Genomic DNA, 19,643 nt, shown 5'->3' with positions numbered 1-19,643 from the left:
TCGGGCCTCCACTGAAAATGGACATGTATCCAGTTGGACTAGCCCGGTTAACAAATGTAAAATAAAAATAAAAATAAATAAAATTTTTATGGGGTAGTCATTGGTGTTCAGGGTATGTAATGTAACCTCCGGATTTCCCTTACATGGATTACCTGTTCTCCTCACCCTTCCTACTTGTTTTAGCAAGGCATGCTTATTAGGGAGGTCAGGTATAGCATCAAAACTAGTGGAAGCTAATGCATCTTCCATTAATAGACAGGGTGGATCTCGTGACACTGCTGCTCTGTGCCTGAGCTCACTACACAGATTGTACTTCTCCCACTCATAAGGTTCACTGGTATGGTTATGGGCTGCAGACTTTACAATTGTTCACCGGAAGGTACAGTTAAGATGATTAACCTACCTTTACACTTTAATGCTGCCTTCCATTTACAGCACCAGTACTTATTTGGATGGGGATTCCTCTCTTGGGGGAACACTTATCCATCTATGATGAGCACTTTTTTCATTTTCTGTGATGTTGTGGTTTGGTATATGCTACCATTCATTCCTGGTGTGGGTAACTCACATTAGCCAGGTTAAAGTAGTACAATGTACGCTTTCTCAAAGGCATACTCTCTATTTATATCCAGTGTTCAGGATTATGATAAATCAGGATAATGAGAAAGCGGGATTGTGGCCGTTCAATATTGTGGACTCGAAATACTGAAATTTGAGATTTCAGTATTTTAAGTTTATGTAGTTTTGTCCCATATATATATATATATATATATATATATATATATACACACACACACACACACACACACATATATATATATATATATATATATATATATATATAAAATGTTTATATCTATTTATTTATATATATATATATATATATATATATATATATATATATATATATATATATATATAGAGAGAGAGAGAGAGAGAGAGAAATATGCAGATATATTTGTGTGTATGTGCATGTATATAAATATTTTCATATATACATTATATCTGTATTATATCAACCTCTTTGTATTGCTGTATTAACCTCTGTGCAGGATAATATGCCTATAGGACTGGCAACTTAGCCTCAGTAACTGCCCTATAATCTCTTCCTGGTTAGTAGACCTCAGTAATGGTGTAGTAGCAGTTTCAGCTGATAGTTTTGACGTATATTATAATTGACTTGTAATTGCTTTAACAGTTGTATTTATGCTAAGTAACTCGTATGCATATGCATTAACACAAAAAAAAAAAACTAACATGGGGCACAGTAATATAGAACGTCTACAACTCTGACATGTTACAAGATAGGAATTATCATTTTCCATGTTTTTTTCTTTTTTTTTTTTTCTCAAAAATGTTTTTTTATTTTTTCAAATACATTTAAATGAATTCCATAGTATTTATACATAACATCTTAAATAACTATGTACACTATTTCCATTAGCCTGACACTATAACAGATCTTAATGTATACAGTTAATTTATAAGTATGTCCAATCCATTATCAGAGTGTCTGATCAATTATTCTATAGTGTCAATCAATGATAAGACTTTTCCCCAAGGGTTGTTGATAAATGGCTTTGGATAAATTCTTAGTACTTTAATTTTAATTTCCAATAATGCCATGGTCTTCAGTATGCTGTAGAAGTCTTCCAAAGTTGGTATTGTGTTTGTATTCCATCTTCTTATTATACACGTCCTTGAAATTGCAAGTATAGTCCATACTAGATAAATGTTTGACCTATTTATATGAGGACCTTTGCTAACATTTAATAATATAAGAGCTTTAGTTAATTAAAATGATTCATTAAATTAAGCTTGCAGAAGGTTATTAATGCCATTCCAAAATGGCTTAATTTTAACACAATCAAAGAAAATATGGTTCCAATCTACATTGTGTACTTGCTCACATCTCCAACATATTCCTTTTATGGAATAATTAATTTTACTGATTCTGTCTGGCTTAAGAATGCTCTGTGCAAGTATTTTCAATTAAAAACGTTCCAGTATTGTGCAAAATATGTATATTTTATTGATAATAAGAAATCTGTTTTATTATCTTCAATTAATTGTATTGAGTGTCCTTTTGTTATATATTTCCAATATGAGGTTTTGGGTGTTGTTTTATAGTTTATCAATATTTTGTAAAATTTCGAAATACCATTTTCTATGTCAAAGTCATTATATATGAATTCATATATGTATTTCATAAATTTAAGTATTTCTTTAAATGAAGAATTGTTAATTATTCTACTTAAATCTTGCGAATATAACAGAATACTCTGTAAAGTTAGCCAGTCCTGTTGTGGAATTTTGTATGTTGTTTTTATTACTTGCATATCTAAAACGTTTAGTTCTTTGATACATTGGAGGCAACAAACAAATTCTTTCTGTTCCCAGGAATTAATAATTTCTCTATATATTTTATGTGGAAAGTTCTTTGTGACTATATATGGTGTTAAAAGATCAAACCAAATTTTTAAATCTATATTTGCATTAATAATTTTCCTAAATGAGTCAATGTAATAATTAATCATACAAGTTTTAGTGGGTTTAGTGATGTTATATTGCATACTAACACATGTGTGCCATGGCAAATTGTTTTTATCCGTTATTTGAATTTTTTTTTTTGTAAATCAAATTCATTTATTGATATTACAGTTAGTAATTCTTTTCAATTTGCAGCTTAATTTGGACTTATCCAATCTGAGATTGTTTTACATATTGATGTTTTTATATATGTTTCTATATCAGGAAAGTTTAATCCTCCCTGTTTCCGTGGTCTGATATAATATATTAAAGCTATTCTGTTTCATTTGAAAAACAAAAAATTTTATTAGGCATGAATTTATTTCTTTAAGTATATTCCTTTCTAGTAACAGTTGCATTGCCGAGGCTATATATACGATCTTGGGCAGTAAAACCATTTTTATTAACTGTAGTCAGTCTTCAAATGTTAATATTATTTTGTTCCATTTTTCCACACAGATTTTAATTGTATTGATGATATTATTGTAGATTTTTTTAGACTAATTCATTATTATCCTTGCATAATTCAATTCCTAGATATTGTAAGGTAGATTCTTGTTTCCATTTGATGTGATCCCCCTCAGTCTGCAGTTCTTTATTTTATTTAAAAATAAAAATTTTGATTTTGATTTATTGAAATGGAATCCTGAAGTCATGTGAAATTTGTCAATTAATATATCAAATTCCTCTAATTTCTTTTTTGTATTAGATAATGTTAGTAATATGTCATCAGCAAATAGCATTACTTTAGAATTGTATTGTTCATAAACATCTATTCCTTTGATTTTTATATTATTATGAATCGAATCTGCTAATATTTCAATAGCCAGAGCAAATAGAATCAGGGACATGGGACATCCTTGTTTAGTGACGTTTGTTATTTGTATAGATTCAGAGGTAAAAGGACCTAACGTGACATATGCTAACTTATTTGTATATATACTCTTTTGGAGATGAACAAAGGATGCAGTAAATTCAAATAGCATTAGGATTTTGAATAAATAGTCCCAATTTAGGGAATCAAAGGCTTTTTCTATTTCTAAGCCAATTATGAGTATTTCTTTATTTTCTTTATTAACATAATCTATAAGAGAAATTATCCTTTTAATATTGTCATGTGTGTGTCTATGATATATAAATCCAGTTTGATCATTATTTATTGTTTTGGATAGTGGTATTTTCATTCTGTTAGTTAATATTGTCATGAATATCTTATAATCATTATTTAATAATGATATAGGTCTATATGAAGTACAGTGGTTTGGGGATTTGTTTTCCTTTAGGATTGGTGTGATTACGGAATATTTCCAAAAGTGTGGTATTAAAGCTTGTGACTGAATTTCTAACAGAGATTTATGGAAGAGAGATAGTATCTTTGAAGGAAAACATTTATATATTTCCATAATTATGCCATCTATACCTGGGGCTTTATTATTTTTACCATCTTTTATTGCATCTGCAATTTCTTTGTAGGATATGGGTGCTTGCAGATCTAGTTTTAATTTTTCTGGTATTTTTTATATTAGAACATTTTTCATCTAGATTTAATTGATCGATATGTATATTTTCTTTTTGAAGTGTTCCATATAGTGATTTCTATAGGCATCAAAAATGTCACCTATATTCAAGACATTTTTCTCTTTCTCTTCATGGAAAATTATTTTAATGTTATTAGCTTTTGATTGTATTTTGATTCTTGTGGATAAATTATGTAGATATTTGGGAGAAGTGGCCAAGGTATTAATTTTTAGGTTTTCTAAAGCTAAACTAGTTTTATTCATTAGAATTTTGTTGTATTTATTGTTTAATACTTCTACTTTCTTTTCATCTTCAAATGATTTTGATTTTTTCAGCTTTTACTGACAAAAGTTTTGATTGTACATCTAATAATTCAGAATCTTATTGTCTGATATGTTATGTATACCAAGTTTGGGTTTTACCATATATATAAGTTTTAATGAGCCCCATATCATTATTTTACTTATCTCTGTGATGTAATTAATATCTAAGAAGAACTGTAATTCAGATAATAAACAGGGTTTGAACTCTTTAATTTTAGTTATATATGCTGGAATTCTGGAGTTAAAGACTAATGGTTTGAACCAATTTTGAAGTTTTAGTATCAATGAACTGTGGTCTGAAAAGGGGCAGGAGTAATTGAGAAATTAATTATTTTAGAGTGTAATTCATGGGCAGCAAATGGGTAACAAATCTGCGATCTTGATGGGAAAATGATCTTGATGGGAAAACAACAAAGATTTATTTTCTTTAAATTTGAAACTATCTACCAGATGAAATGATTCTACCCACTTGTTTAAAGCTTTTAATACAGCAGATGTACTCAGCAGTCTTTCATTTGTAGCTTCAGAAATATCAAATATACAGTTAAAGTCTCCTCCTAATATTAAGTTGCCTTTATAATTATTGGAAATGAAATCCAAGTGTTTTTAGCAGTTCCTGTTCCAATGCCTGAGAACCAGTATAGATTGGCTAGTTCCATATTCTGTTATTATATTTAACTATTACTAATGCCATAAGGCCTTCTTTATCTTCATACTTATAAATGATTTCTGTGTTAATCACATTTGTTTTCCATAAAATTGTTACCCCATTTGTCTGTGTCTTATAAGTGGATTCGACCAATATCATATATTCCTTAGGATTCCATTTGTAATTGCCATTTGTTTTGAAATACATTTCTTGAAGGAAGACAATTTGTGCTTTGTTCAGTTTTAAATATTTCAGTAGATTTAATCTTTTGCTAGGATTGTTTAAGCCATTGGTATTTAAAGATAATAAAGTTAAATCCATCTTAGGTTATTTAGACTATGTATTTTTTGTTTTATTGTGACTCTTAAACATTTTCCTCTGATAACTATAAAGTATATGTTTGAGCTGTTAAAGGAAATTATCAGTTTTATTCTTTGAGTGTTTACCAATAAAGTAATGTTTTGGTTAGGCATATTAAAAATGTTTTGGTGAAATAAATTTAAATTAATAAATGTTAACAAAACTAAGATCGGCACTAGCAAGGGAATGAAAATCATTGCTAATCTGAAGGATAAACCTAGATCCATCAGATTATCACTCAAGCCTTGACAATACAGAATATCTGAGCTCCGTAAATTGAATTATCATATGGAGAATATTTGTAAGAGGAATAAGCGATATTTATATTATTTTGAACAGATATAGTACTATTGTAGATTAGACAGAATTCTAATACAATATAAATGTCTACTTATTATATAAGCAATTAATATGTACATGAAAGATAGATGACAAGCAATTCATAGTAAAGTAGGGTGTATCATATATAAAATCTCAGTAAAAGATTATAGCACACAGTAATTTAACATATCTATCCTTATTGATGAAGTCTTTCAAAACTTATTACTTAATAGAAATAGATGGTAATAATATTTATACCTAATATTTAAAATACAATGTATTTTACTGGAAATATCAGAAGTTATATTTCATTGTTTGCCAGCATTTAATTAATCACTTTGTTGCTAACTTACTTAAAGCATCAAGTTTGTTTTATGTGAACATTAATGAAAGTTAGTGCATTTTAATTATCAGTGCATCCCTCTTCTCCCCCACTTCCTACACATAATGATTTTCATATCTGTCATTTCTTATTATAAAATGAGTGAAATTATAGGTTAAAAACAACAAATTTGCTTATTGTGATTAATTATTACAAGTTCCCTTCCATATTCATAAACTGCCATTTTATGCCATACATTGAACGTTTTGAGATTTAAATGGCAACATTCTATGTTGTATAATCAGGAAAGGTTAAACTGAGTGATTATTATCAATTTAATACTATTTGTTCAGAATGTGATTGTTGCATTCTGTGACATTTCAAGTTCAGGCTTCTATTGTTTCTCTTGAACAACTTTGTCAGTTTGATGTCATGTATAAAGCATTAGTTATCTTGGTAACTGCTTAAGTATTATATGTGGTCAAGATGGTTTACAAAAACTACAATTCAAGTTAAAGCAATTATATGACTTGTTATGCATATTTACTTATATGAGGAAATCATCATACTTCCCCTTGATGTTCAATGTCGTCTATGTCATTTATGACAAGTTAAGACAGTAGTGTTACTATACAAAAGCACGTGCTATTAAATCCTGTCTTTAATATCTAAATTCAGCAGACTGCTTCATCTTATATGATTATATATTTTATGTCTAGATTTACTAAAATCATACATTATATAACTATTGTTCGTGTGTGTGTGTGTTTTTTTTTACTGTTGCTTAGTTATTTGAGAGACCACAAGCTGTAATGCTTATTCTTATTATTAGCTTCTTCCAAGCATGTTTATACAGTGCATAGACTTTAAATTATGACACCCTTCTAGTTTCTTATTTGTTATAAGTATATTTCCATCCTTACATACACACATATCAGTACTTCAAGAATGGGTAACAATGCCCATCCAGTTTTTTCAGAATACCATTCACTAGTTCATGTGGTATGTTTCCAGGCTGTTCTTAAAATACCCAAACCAATATTTGTCCTGTTCCATTTTACCAGCCTGTTCCATGCCAATGGCCGCCCTACCAGTAAACCACTCAACACGTCTTCCATTCCCAAGGATATTTCCAAGAAGGAAATCTGATGACTCTCTAGCACTTCCTAGCAACCCCAAACACCCCTAAAGTCAAATATCCCCATATGCCCAACACATCCGAGCAAGCTCACCTCACAGACTACTGCAAAGTGTACTGCACAAGACCAAGTGCTCTTAGTCTTTCACAATAACTCAGACTTCCACTCTTATGTAAGTCCTTAATGTGTTTGGACCAAAATACATTTTAAATATAAATTGCACTTATTTTTTTTTTATTTATTTATTTTTTTATCAAGAATCAACTTAATGAGCTAAACAAAGTGTTGGGAGACCATCAATATGTGTACATGTGGTTTAAAATAGCCCCTTTATTATACATTTTTTTAAACCAAAAACATCTTCGCCGAGAATCATCTCTGAGGCTCCTCAATGTTGTCAAGCATTATCCTTACTCTGTCTCAGTTACTATAGCAACCTGGGAGTGTCTGTTTCTGTTAGTGTGTCTGTGTACTGCATCCCAGAGGCTTGCGATGCACCTGAAGCAAAGCTTCACTTCACTGCAACTTCAAGCCTAAATTCTTTCCCTTTCAGTGAGGCAGCAGCCATGAAAAGGACGGAGAGTAAACAGATTAAAAAAAAAAACTCCCAACAAGCTTCCACAACAAGAGATAACAGATTCTTCCAGCCTTCCCACCTCTCACTCAGCAGATATATAACAAACTATTTTCTGCCAAAATATCCCAAATCACAGTTTTATCCATCACCTTCTCCTGGATCAAGACTAAAACACCAAATGTCTCTTCCTAATACACAACCATCAGCAAACCTTGATCACAAGCTGTAACCCACAGCTCCCCAGAGATGAAAACAGCAACATACAACAGCTGCCAGACACAGCTGCATCTACACACACCATGTCAGGCTTAATCAAACAGCTGTCAAAGCTATGATACCTGCCATAGTTGATATTAACTATGTTTAGACAAAATAATAATGACATTTGTACTAAATGCCAGACACAGCTGCATCAATGTACACCATATCAGGATTGATCAAACCGCACTTGAAACTATGAAACCTGCCATAATTGATATTTACTGTATTTTTTCAGAATAATGATGACATTTGTACTAAGAGCTTGCTACCAGGATATACATGACATTTCTAAATCATACTTTAACTGAAGAAAGCATTAGTCTCTATCACAGCATTTTTTTTCAAAACACTCTACTGTTACTGCTATTATATATGATGTTAATTTGTTACATTTGAGTCTGAACTCTGATGAATGGTATCTTGCTGAATTAGTTAAATAATTACTTAAATTAGGGTCTGTATTATATCATCGAACGCTTAAAAAAGCGAACGCTGATTGATCAACGTAATTTAAGCGAAAGCTTACAATCTCGAACTGTCAGATCAGCGATTTTTTTCCCAGGAAAAATCGCTGATCACTATACACACAACACAAGCACACCAAACAAACAGAAATCCACACACATACACCTAAAATCTGATACCTAACCCTACACTAATCTAAGCACACAGCACTAACTACGCACTTACCTTAACCCTAACCCTAAGGTCCGTCACTGCACACTCACCTCACTCGCTCCCTAACCCTAACTCACTTAAATCTGCCTAACCCTCATGTCCACTCAATGCACACACACCTAACCTGAGCCCTAACCTAACTCACCTAAATCACCCTAACACTCACATCCACACAATCACACACTTACCTGAATCCGACCGGTAACTTTCCACCATAACACTGAAAATACCGAAGCAACAGAAACGGATAACCAAATTCTTTCCCTAGGAAAAAATTCGAGTTTATGCTGCTTCGATATTTTGCAGTTTCGCGAAAATAAGTTTGATCAATCAGAGTTTGCTTTTTTAAGCGTTCGAGGCTATAATATAGACCCTTAAATTATTATAAGTAAAATCAATGAAAAATGAACAAGATAAGTATTTATTGAGTTCAATTAGGGAAATAGAAACTTCTATGTCTGTATTATATGTTGCTTTGTTTGGCTTATCTATAATGTAAATAGTAACCCATCTCAACCTACCTCTGCTTGTGAATTATTATTGGACTTTTTGAACATTCTGAATAAATCATTACTATTTCTCAGTTGTTTAAAAAACCCTCCTTTTTTAAAAATAAAAACAGATGACAAGTGATGTACCATATCAGTTGATACTTTGAGATGGGTCTATATTATATCATTGAAGGCTAAAAAAAGCGAACAATGAATAATCGACCCCAGGTAAGCAAAAGCTTACAATCTCGAAAGCTCAGAACAGCAATTTTTTTTCCAAGGGAAAAAAAATTGCTGTCCAAAAATAAAAATTGAAAGAATACATAAAGTGGGGGGGCTTTGCCCACCACCCCCCCTACTTAAATATACCAACTATGAGATCGCACTACAGTGCCAAAAATGGCAAAGTAATGGAAGCGGCCAAGCAAATTCTTTCCCTGGGAAAGAATTCCCTTAAAAAGCAACTATTTTCACTTTTTGTTGTTTTAAGTTCGACCAAGATGCATTCAATAGCATGCATTTTTGGTCATCTAATAGGAACCCTTTGAGAGATGTAGTTGTAAGAGTTATTTTTTTGGGACAGCTATCTTGGAATCATTTTTTTGTTTCTTCTTTCTAGCATCAGCCAAGGATTTCTTTCTTTTATTCTTTTAAGAGTAGGGTCCTTCCATTCAGTTTCTTCTGGGATAGACACTATGTTGTTTTTGATGAATATTGTTTTCTTCTAAGTCATTAAAGGTTCTTATCTCATTGGTAAAAATGCATTTTTATCTTGGCTGGAAAGGCCAGCTGAGCTTTAATGTCGTTTTGTTTCAACAGTTTTATTATTGGTCAGATGTTTTTCCTTTGTTCTGGTATTCTGGAAGAATAATCATTGTCAAACCTTATCAGGCTTTGATTGTATTTTAAGGGTGATCTTCTCCAAGCAGATTTTAATATTAGTTCCCTGTTCAGAAATGAAAGACATTTTCTAATTATGGATCTAGGTGGAGTGTTTGTTGAGTTAGAAGCAGGTATTGCTCTATGCACCCTTTCAATTCTAAATGAAAGTCCTTCTTTCAAGTCTACAAATTCAAGAATCCAGGTTGTTTAGAATGAAATAATGCCTTCTCCTTCAGTGTTTTCAGGCAGACCAGAGATCCTTATGTTTTTTCTCCTGTCCCTGTTTTCTAAGTCATCTATTTTGTTAAGCAGCCATGTTTTTTGTTTAAGAAGAAATTCTCTTTGGAATTCTTCCTCTTTTTGTCTCCCTTCAACATCATTTAGAACAGGGTGCTGGCATAAATTGGGCTACTGTTGACCGAAGGAGGAGAAGAGGAAGAAGGCATGCCCGAAGGCAGGTAAAGATTAGGACTGTGATAGTGAGGGTCAGAACTTTGAATGTTGGCAGTATGACTGGTATAGGGAGAGAGCTAGCTGATATGATGGACCGAAGGAAGGTTGGTATATTGCGTGTGCAAGAGACCAGATGGTACGGGAGCAAGGCTAGGTGTATTGGAGGCGGGTTCAAATTGTTTTATCAAGGTGTGGATGGGAGGAAAAATGGCATAGGGGTTATCCTGAAGGAACAGTATGCTAAGAGTGTTTTTGGAGGTGAAAAGAGTGTCGGCTCGAATGATGTTTATAAAGCTGGAAATTGATGGTGTAATGATGAATGTTGTTAGTGCATATGCTCCACAAGTTGGGTGTGCAATGGATGAGAAAGAATAATTTTGGAGTGAGTTGGATGAAGTGGTGAATAATTTACCCAAGGGTGAGAGACTGGTGATTGGAGCAGATTTACAAGGCATGTTGATGAAGGGAACAGAGGGGGATGAGGAAGTGATGGGTAGGTATGGTGTTAAGAAAAGGAATGCAGAAAGTCAGATGCTAGCAGATTTTGCAAAAAGGATAGACATGGCTGTGGTGAATACGTATTTTAACAAGAGGGAGGAGCATAGGGTGACATACAAAAGTGGAGGAAGATGCACACAGGTGGATTATATCTTATGTAGAAGGGTCAGTCTGAAGGAGACTGGAGACTGTAAAGTGGTGGCAGGGGAAAGTGTAGTTAGGCAGCATAGGATGGTGGTTTGTAGGATGACATTGGTGATCAAGAAGAGGAGGATGAGTGTGAGGGCAGTACCAAGGATCAAATGGTGGAAACTGAAAAAGGGTAATTGTGAGGCAGAGTTCAGGGAAGATTTAAGACAGGCACTGGGTGGCAGTGAAGAGTTACTGAATAGCTGGGTAACTACAGCAGAGCTAGTAAGAGAGATGGCTAGAAAGGTGCTTGGTGTGACATCTGGAAAGAGGAAGGAGGGCAAGGAGACCTGGAGGTGGAATGAAGAAGTACAGGAGAGTATACAGAGAAAGAGGTTGGTAAAGAAGAAGTGGGACTGTCAGAGAGATTAAGAAAGTAGACAAGAGTATAAGGAGATGAAGTGCATGGCAAAGAGAGAGGTGGCAAAGGCTAAGGATAAGGCGTATGGAGAGTTGTATTAAAGGTTGGACACTAATGAGGGAGAAAAGGACCTGTACTGATTGGCTAGACAGAGGGACCGAGCTAGTAAAGATGTGCAGCAGGTAAGGGTGATAAAGGATAATGAGGGAAACGTACTCACAAGCGAGGAGAGTATGTTGAGCAGATGGAAAGAGTACTCTGAGGAGCTGATGAAGGAAGAGAATGAGAGGGAGAGAAGGTTGGATGATGTGCGGATAGTGAATCATGAAGTGCAGTGGATTATCAAGCAGAAAGTAAGGACAGCTATGAAGAGGATGAAGAATGGAATGGCTGTTGGTCCAGATGACATATCTGTGGAAGCATGGATATGTATAGGTGAAATGGCGGTGGAGTTTTTAACTAGATTGTTTAATGAAATCTTGGCAAGTGAGAGGATGCCAGAGGAATAGATAAAAGGTGTTTTGGTACCAATTTTTAAGAATAAGGGTGATGTGAAGAGCTGTATTAACTATAGAGGAATTAAATTGATCAGTCACAGCATGAAGTTATGGGAAAGAGTAGTGGAAACTAGGTTAAGAAGGGAGGTGATGATTAGTGATCAGCAGTATGGTTTCATGCCAGAAAAGAACACTACAGATGCGATGTTTGCTCTGAGAGTGTTGATGGAGAAGTACAGTGAAGGTCAGAAGGAGTTGCATTGTGTCTTTGTGGACTTAGAGAAAGCATATGACAGGGTGCCTAGAGAGGAGTTGTGGTATTGTATGAGGAAGTCGGGAGTGTCAGAGAAGTATGTAAGAGTGGTACAGGGTATGTACATGGGTAGTGTGACAGCGGTGAGGTCTGCGGTGGGAGTGACGGATGCGTTTAAGGTGGAGGTGGGATTACATCGAGGATCAGCTCTGAGCCCTTTCTTATTTGCAATGGTGATGGACAGAGATGAGATCAGACAGGAGTCCCCTTGGACTATGATGTTTGCAGATGATATTGTGATCTGTAGTGAGAGTAGGGAACAGGTGGAGGAGACCCTGGAGAGGTGGAGATATGCTCTAGAGAGAAGAGGAATTAAGGTCAGCAGGATTAAGACAGAATATATGTATGTGTGAATGAGAGGGAGGATAGAGGAATGGTGAGGATGCATGGGAGTAGAGGTGGTGAAGGTGGATGAGTTTAAATACTTGGGATCAGCAGTTCAGAGTAATGGTGAGTGTGGAAGAGAGGTGAAGAAGAGAGTACAGGCAGGATGGAGTGGGTGGAGAAGAGTGTCAGGAGTGATTTGTGACAGGTGAGTACCAGTAAGAGTGAAAGGGAAGGTCTACAAGAGGGTAGTGAGACCATCTATGTTATATGGGTTGGAGACAGTGGCATTGACAAAAAAGCAGGAGTCAGAGCTTGACATGGCAGAGTTGAAGATGTTAAGATTTGCAATGGGTGTGATGAGGATGGACAGGATTAGGAATAAGTATATTAAAGAGTCAGCCCAGGTTGGAAGGTTTGGAGACAAAGCCAGAGAGGCAAGATTACGTTGGTTTGGACATGTGCTGAGGAGAGATGCAGAGTATATTGGGAAAAAGATGCTAACGATGAAGCTGCCAGGTAACAGGAAAAGAGGAAGGCCAAAGATAAGGTTTATGGATGTGGTGAGAGAGGACATGCAGGTGGTTGGTGTGACAGAGCAAGATGCAGAGGACAGGAAGAAATGGAAACAGTTGATCTGCTGTGGCGACCTCTAACGGGAGCAGCCGAAAGAAGAAGAAGAAGTATGGTGTTGCTGTAATAGTTCCTTAAGAGTATCAGTCTGTTTTTGAGAATTTAATTTAAGGTTTTCTAAGTAATTTTTAAAGCCATCCATTTTCAAAGATAGTTCCTGTAAGGTAGATGTCGTCAACTGCAGTTCTTTTTTCAAAGCAGCGTCTGGGTGAGAATTCCTTGAGTTGTTTGTAGTCAGTGACTCAATATATCTCCAAGTTACTTGACAGGAAAATGTTTGTATATCCCCACCAAAATTAATATTTATATAGTTTAGTAGTTTATCTGTAGATTTCTGACATTTTAAACTTGAAAATAATACAATTTTCTTATATTATTATATTAGTTTATGGAGCTCTCAAAATTCACTGCTCTCAGTTGGCCATCTAGACTCAGCCCCCACCCCTTTTTTTTGATACAACAGTCTTGTCCATTGAATGCAATGTCTATAAATCCTATACAGATGTTTTAGGCTTCCACAACTGAATAATTTACTCTTCACTAGTACTATGTAGTAATATTTATGAGTAATTAAAGGAATTTTCAGATCATACTATTTAGCAGACAGTTAAAATTATTTCATATACCATCTGCATGTAAACTGTGCTGTCACTGGAGGTCTTAGGTTAAGCAGTACTAATCAGCATTGCTTTTTTCTCAACAGTTTCCAAATTTATTAACTATGAAATTTACATTGAGACTCCTGATGCTCTACTAAATGCTCTGAGGGAAACTTTTAAAAGCCTTACCGTTCCTGTCATATGGAATACACCTTCAGATATCACAGTAAACATCACCTTCCTGGAGATGACTGCAGGTAAATTTCTTGACTGTACTTTTCTTTGCAAAAACAGCATTTACACAGTCAAATTATTTTGTTTTTTATCCTTTTGTTGACTGGGTTAGCCCTACTTGGCTACTATCTCTTTTCAGGAGAGACCAAAGGTGTTATTCACACTAGAGAAACGAACAAAAAACCAAGCAGTTGAACACTCCCGCCTTTTATATGGAAGGCTTCCCCTTTGGTAATACCTAAATTCTTAGATTCACTTACAAAAAAGACACCCTTCTTAGAGTTTACATATAATCTGCAAGAATCAAGTATTAATTTTCTTGATATCCTCATTAAGAAAGACGTGGTGAAATCTAAGTATAGGAGTCTGATTTGTTCCCATCCTAGTTACCAAAAGAAGGCCATAGTTAAAGGCCAGATGGTAAGGGCCGCTAGGATGGTCTCAGAGTTTGAAGATTTTTTGCAAAAATGCGAATTTTTGAGTAGTATGTTTGCCAATAGAGGCTATCCTGGTCTGTTACTTCTTGATATTAAAACAGAAGTTACCACTAAAAGAAGGTTTTATAAACTGAAAACATTGTTTTGGATGTTGCCATTGGTTCTTCACCTATGCTAGGCTCTGAAAATGTCAACTTATTTGAGCCTGACTTGAGATTTTTTTGTACTTATTCTGTTGACCATTTTGAAATCAGGAAGGTACTTAATAAATGTTGGGCTCTTATTACTGAAGATACATTCTTGACAAAAAGATTAGGAGAATGCCCAAGAAGGGCCTGCTTGAATCAAAATCCAAGATTCCAACTCAACGTTTCATAGGAACAAGGAAATGCGGTTCTTGTAACCAATGCAGGCATATTCTTACTGACTCAAAAGTGAGAATTAGGGACATAGAATATAAAATAATGGGGAAATTTAGCTGTGAGTCCATTGGGGTTGTTTACGTGGCTGTGTGTCAAAAATGTACTGCTTTTTACATCGGAAAAACGAAAAGAAAATTTAGGCAGCGGATCTATGAGCACACTTATGACATAGCTAAACAAGATGTTAACAATGCCCTGGCCAGGCACATTCATGCCTGTCCAAGACATTGTTTTAAATTCACAGTTTTAGGAAAGTCATTCGCTGATAATTTAAGTGGTCCTTGGCAGACTTATTTAGAAGTAAATGAACTTTATTGGCAGTTACGCACATGGGCATATACTAACCCAGGTTTAAATGAGTATGTCTCTATTGCTCCTGTCTTGAAATTGTTGTCTAATAAAAGATGAGTATTCTTGGGGTTACCTTCTTATTTGTGTATGGGACATTTTAGCAGTAAGAAGGTATAAGACGTATTTAAAATATAATAGGCTTAGGGTATTTTTCTTTAGGTCTATAGGGTTACTTATTTCTTCCCAATGTATGGGTTGGCAATTTATTTGGCTTTTAACTGAAACAGTGTTTTGATTAGAGTAGTATGTATTTTCATTACTTTTCATGTGTTATATACATTTATTAAAAACACGTGTAAATGTTGTTTAGATTTAAAGTGTTGCTGAACAACAGAGTAGGATAAATTCCAAGTTCACTTATAAAGTTTTCTTGACATAGTATGTGTTTTAAGTTATTTTCTATTGATGTCTTTTATAAGTTGTTTTTAATATTGTAAACTAGAATACAGCTAATGAAATGTTTTAACTAGTGATTAAATGATTTTTTAGGATGAGTTTTTAAAATATTAGATATATGTGTATATATATATATATATATATATATATATATATATATATATATATATATACATATATACCTTTTAATTAAATAGGTTTTTGCATAATTGAATGTAATTAATCAATTAATTGTAGTATATAAACTAAGATGGCTGGCTTGTAAATGTTGTCTGATGAAAGTGAGACACTGAGCTCACCGAAAGCTTGGTTTTGTAACGCTATTTTTGGTGAATAAATCGACCTTGGGAGTGTTCAACTGCTTGTTTTTTTGTTCGTTTCTCTAGTTTGTGATTTAGTGGCACGTTTTGGAACAGTGTGTTATTCACACTACCGGAGGAAATTTGGGCTGGGCATCAGGCGTGTGGGGGTGCAGGGGGATCAGATAGGTTTCTCTTTTATTTTTACATTTTTTATTTTGCTTTTGAGGTTTTATAACTTCGCTCATATGGTGTTGCCCATATGGTGTTCGAAGTTGTGAAACTTCGATCTTATAATATAGACCCGATTTCGTTGTTGTTTTTATGTGGTTTTAGCCAGGTTTCTGTTAAAGTAACAATATCAGGAGAAAAGAGGGAAAGGAATGGTGTGCAGGTCATAGACCTTGTTTACAATACTTACTTCTTACGTTTATATTGAGGAGGAGAAGGGTGGAATTGTTCTTTCTGTGCAGTACTGATGAGTTGTATGTGAGGTTGCTAACATCAGTATTATGTTGGTGGAGAGACCAGGATTAGGGTGTATGTCACTTGATCATACCTCTCAACCTCTTAAAGCAAGAAATCTGGACAAAGTCATACATAATGGGAGACAAAAACCCATAAATAAGGACAATTTTTAAATATTGCTCTTACAAACTTTGAAAGTTGATATAATAACCAGGTTTGCTTAGTATGAGTTTTCTGAAGGGTGTGAAATCTGAAAATTAAATGTCTGTTATTGTTTTCAGACTTCAGCCCTCGATGATTTGCTAACAGTTTGCCAGAAAACCACAATTTTATGAGAAAGAGACCAAAAATACAAGGCAAAAATATGGACAGTCTGCTAAAATCTGGACAGTTGAGAGGTATGCCCCTGACCGGTTTAGTTCCGTAATCAGGTATAAGATAAGTTTGGTAAGTTTGTTGTGTAGCTTAGTTTGTTTTAGATTGGATTGAGATGTAGTAGTTAGTGGTATGAATGTGTTTGAGTGGTAATCAATGAGATTAGCATGGAAAAGGGCTGGGGGTATGGAATACTATATTTGTGTTTGTAAGTGGAGTATTGGAGAGGAGGGGGATTACAGAGTTGTAGAGCTGTGTAATAAGAGGTAAGGGAGTATAAGATCAGTAACAGTAAGGTGGTTATAATGTGTAGGGTTGTTGGGGGAAAGTTTGTCTTACATTCCATTATGTATATAATACTTCCCTTTCAGTAGCAATATAATATAATTCCATGGACATAGCCAGTGTGACAACTGCTATTTAATATGTATAGGTTAACATTTTCTTTGTTGTTGGAAAACCTTTCTTTTTGAGCCAGATATAACTATAATTATTCATGAATACCCAATACAAGCTCGTAAGAGTATAATGATGAAATATAGGGCAATATTATTTGCTGCAACCAGACATACGGATGCTCTTTTAAAATGGTTAATACTTTTCTAACAGTTTGCAGCATTTTGATCTCAGGCTTCCTTTAAAGACATTGTGACAGGTGTTAAAGTGTAAAACCAAATGTAAGTTTATGATTTTACGAATTTTCTATTTAATGAAACAGTTTTGCAGTGAATCAAGTAATGAGAGAGCTGATCGCTTTGAAATTGCTTTATCGGGACAATGTTCGATTCACTTGTACTGTTCTTGCTACGTGGATCATTTCATTATTTACCTTGATCATTTTTTTTCTCTTAACATTATTTTTATTTTGTTTTAGTGTGTGCACTGACAGATTCCAACACTGAGTGTGTTTGCGAGGAACAACACATTTGGGACAGCCAGACATGCAACATGTATGGAAGCTGCTTAAATACAACCTCAAACAACTGTAGTTGTGTTAGAGATATTCCTTACAATGGAACCTGTGAGCCCTATTCACCTCCTCCAGGTAACTGTTTGTTGTTCCAGTAACTATTACGTACCCATGAATGTTGTAATTGAAAGTCCCTGTTAACTTGTGTGAAAGTCTGATATGTATTTCTGTTCCTCCTATCCATTTTTCATTTGCAGACATGGAGGTGAGGTTAGGATTTGTTATTAAACAGTGAAAACTCATCAAAAACTAAATGCTTAGATAGTGAGTGCATGTTCAAGGGAAAGAAACAATTTCTCCCTTAAAGAGAAGGCTATGTGGAACTAGGGGCTGCTCAACAGTCTGCTTCTTCAAGTAAAGCTTAAACTATTAAACTGCTCAGTACATATACGTGTAATTCCACTACAGTAATTCTTTGAACTAGTAATTTATGTAAATGGAAATGTAAGAATGTTACTGTTGAATAAAAGTGTAGCTTTCTAAAAACCTATTGTAGAACTTTTTTTCATTCCAGACATAACAGCTGTAACATTTATTTATTTATTTTATTTTACATTTGTTGACCGGGATAGTCCGACTGGATACATGTTCATATTCAGGGGAGGCCCGGGGAGAAAAGCTCCAGACATACATACAAAGACTATAACATATAAGATGGAAAAAACATTCGTCAAGATCAACGTATAAGATGTATGTTACATATAAGATGTAAAAACATTTGTCAAGATCAGAGCAGTATATGATACAAACATACATTTTATTTATTTATTTTACATTTGCTGACCGGGCTAGTCTAGCTGGAGATATTTCCATTTTCAGTAGAGGCCCGGGGAGAAAAGCTCCACAGAGAATACATAAAGAAAAACATCATAGTGTTTGTATGAGAGTTAGTAAAAGACAAAAACTAACAACTCTACAATTTCATATTATTACTAAATGAATGAATTACTACCACACACAGTTGCAGTCCAAAAAACCTTATACAAAGATAATAAATACTTTGTAAGATAAAGATACTAAATGAATTAATTACTACCACACACAGTTACAGTCCAAAAAACATTATACAAAGATAAAAAATACTTTGTATGATAAAGATACAGGGTAGGAAGTAAGAGAAAAGAGAGCTAAGAATGAGGGAAGTAGAAGGGATTAGTTATAGAAAAGAGAGAAAGTAAGACAGTCAACAAGCAAGGAAGTATTAGGAAGACAAGTGGGAGAAGAAGAAGAAATCCAAGTGGAGGATAGAGTCAGCAAGAGATAGACGTAGATTCATACTCCATCAGTCTAACAATATAATACATCGTTATAAGGTTATAGACATACAGTTAGGATGCAGTCAGAGTGGAGGAAGACGTCCTGTTTTAGCACATGAGTATCTGGTATTAATTAGTCTGGATTGGCGCATGGCCAAAGCCAGTGCTGTTTGAAATACTTTATTAGAGTTTTCTTGAATTGTGTTGGAGAAAGTTTGAACTAAGAGTTTGTCGGATGAGTGTAGTGCCCTAAGGTTACTGTAGGGAGTGATAAGATTAATGAGTACAGGCATATTTTTAGGCTGATAGAGAATCTTGTAAACTACTATTAGTTGATTGACCTGAAGTACATTAGGTAATTCGAGCCACCCCAGAGAATTTAGGTTAAGGCAGTGATGGGTTCTGTAAACTGTACCATTACTTTAATCTAGCCTATAATTTTGCTAGGTAATCACTGGTTAGATCAAGGAAACAATTTGATTTATAAGCTGAGGTATTAGTCTAATGTACAGTCTGCC

At 34.3% G+C, this 19,643-nt stretch overlaps 1 protein-coding gene across 1 annotated transcript in view; it reads left to right on the top strand.

Annotated features, from left to right (window-relative positions):
* The window catches only part of LOC122794935, a 533,471-nt gene that overhangs the window by 234,774 nt on the left and 279,054 nt on the right, over positions 1-19,643 (top strand). The window contains exons 8-9 of the mRNA XM_044063530.1: positions 14,022-14,174; positions 17,774-17,944. Of these exons, the coding sequence (XP_043919465.1) occupies positions 14,022-14,174; positions 17,774-17,944 (324 nt within the window). The remainder of the gene's footprint in view (positions 1-14,021; positions 14,175-17,773; positions 17,945-19,643) is intronic.

Source organism: Protopterus annectens, chromosome 2.part1 (assembly GCF_019279795.1).
Source record: "Protopterus annectens isolate FY-2018-M chromosome 2.part1, PAN1.0, whole genome shotgun sequence".
In the NCBI taxonomy this organism is placed as follows: Eukaryota; Metazoa; Chordata; order Ceratodontiformes; family Protopteridae; genus Protopterus; species Protopterus annectens.
The sequence above is the reverse complement of the archived record's forward strand: the minus strand, read 5'-3'. Positions and strand labels throughout refer to the sequence as shown.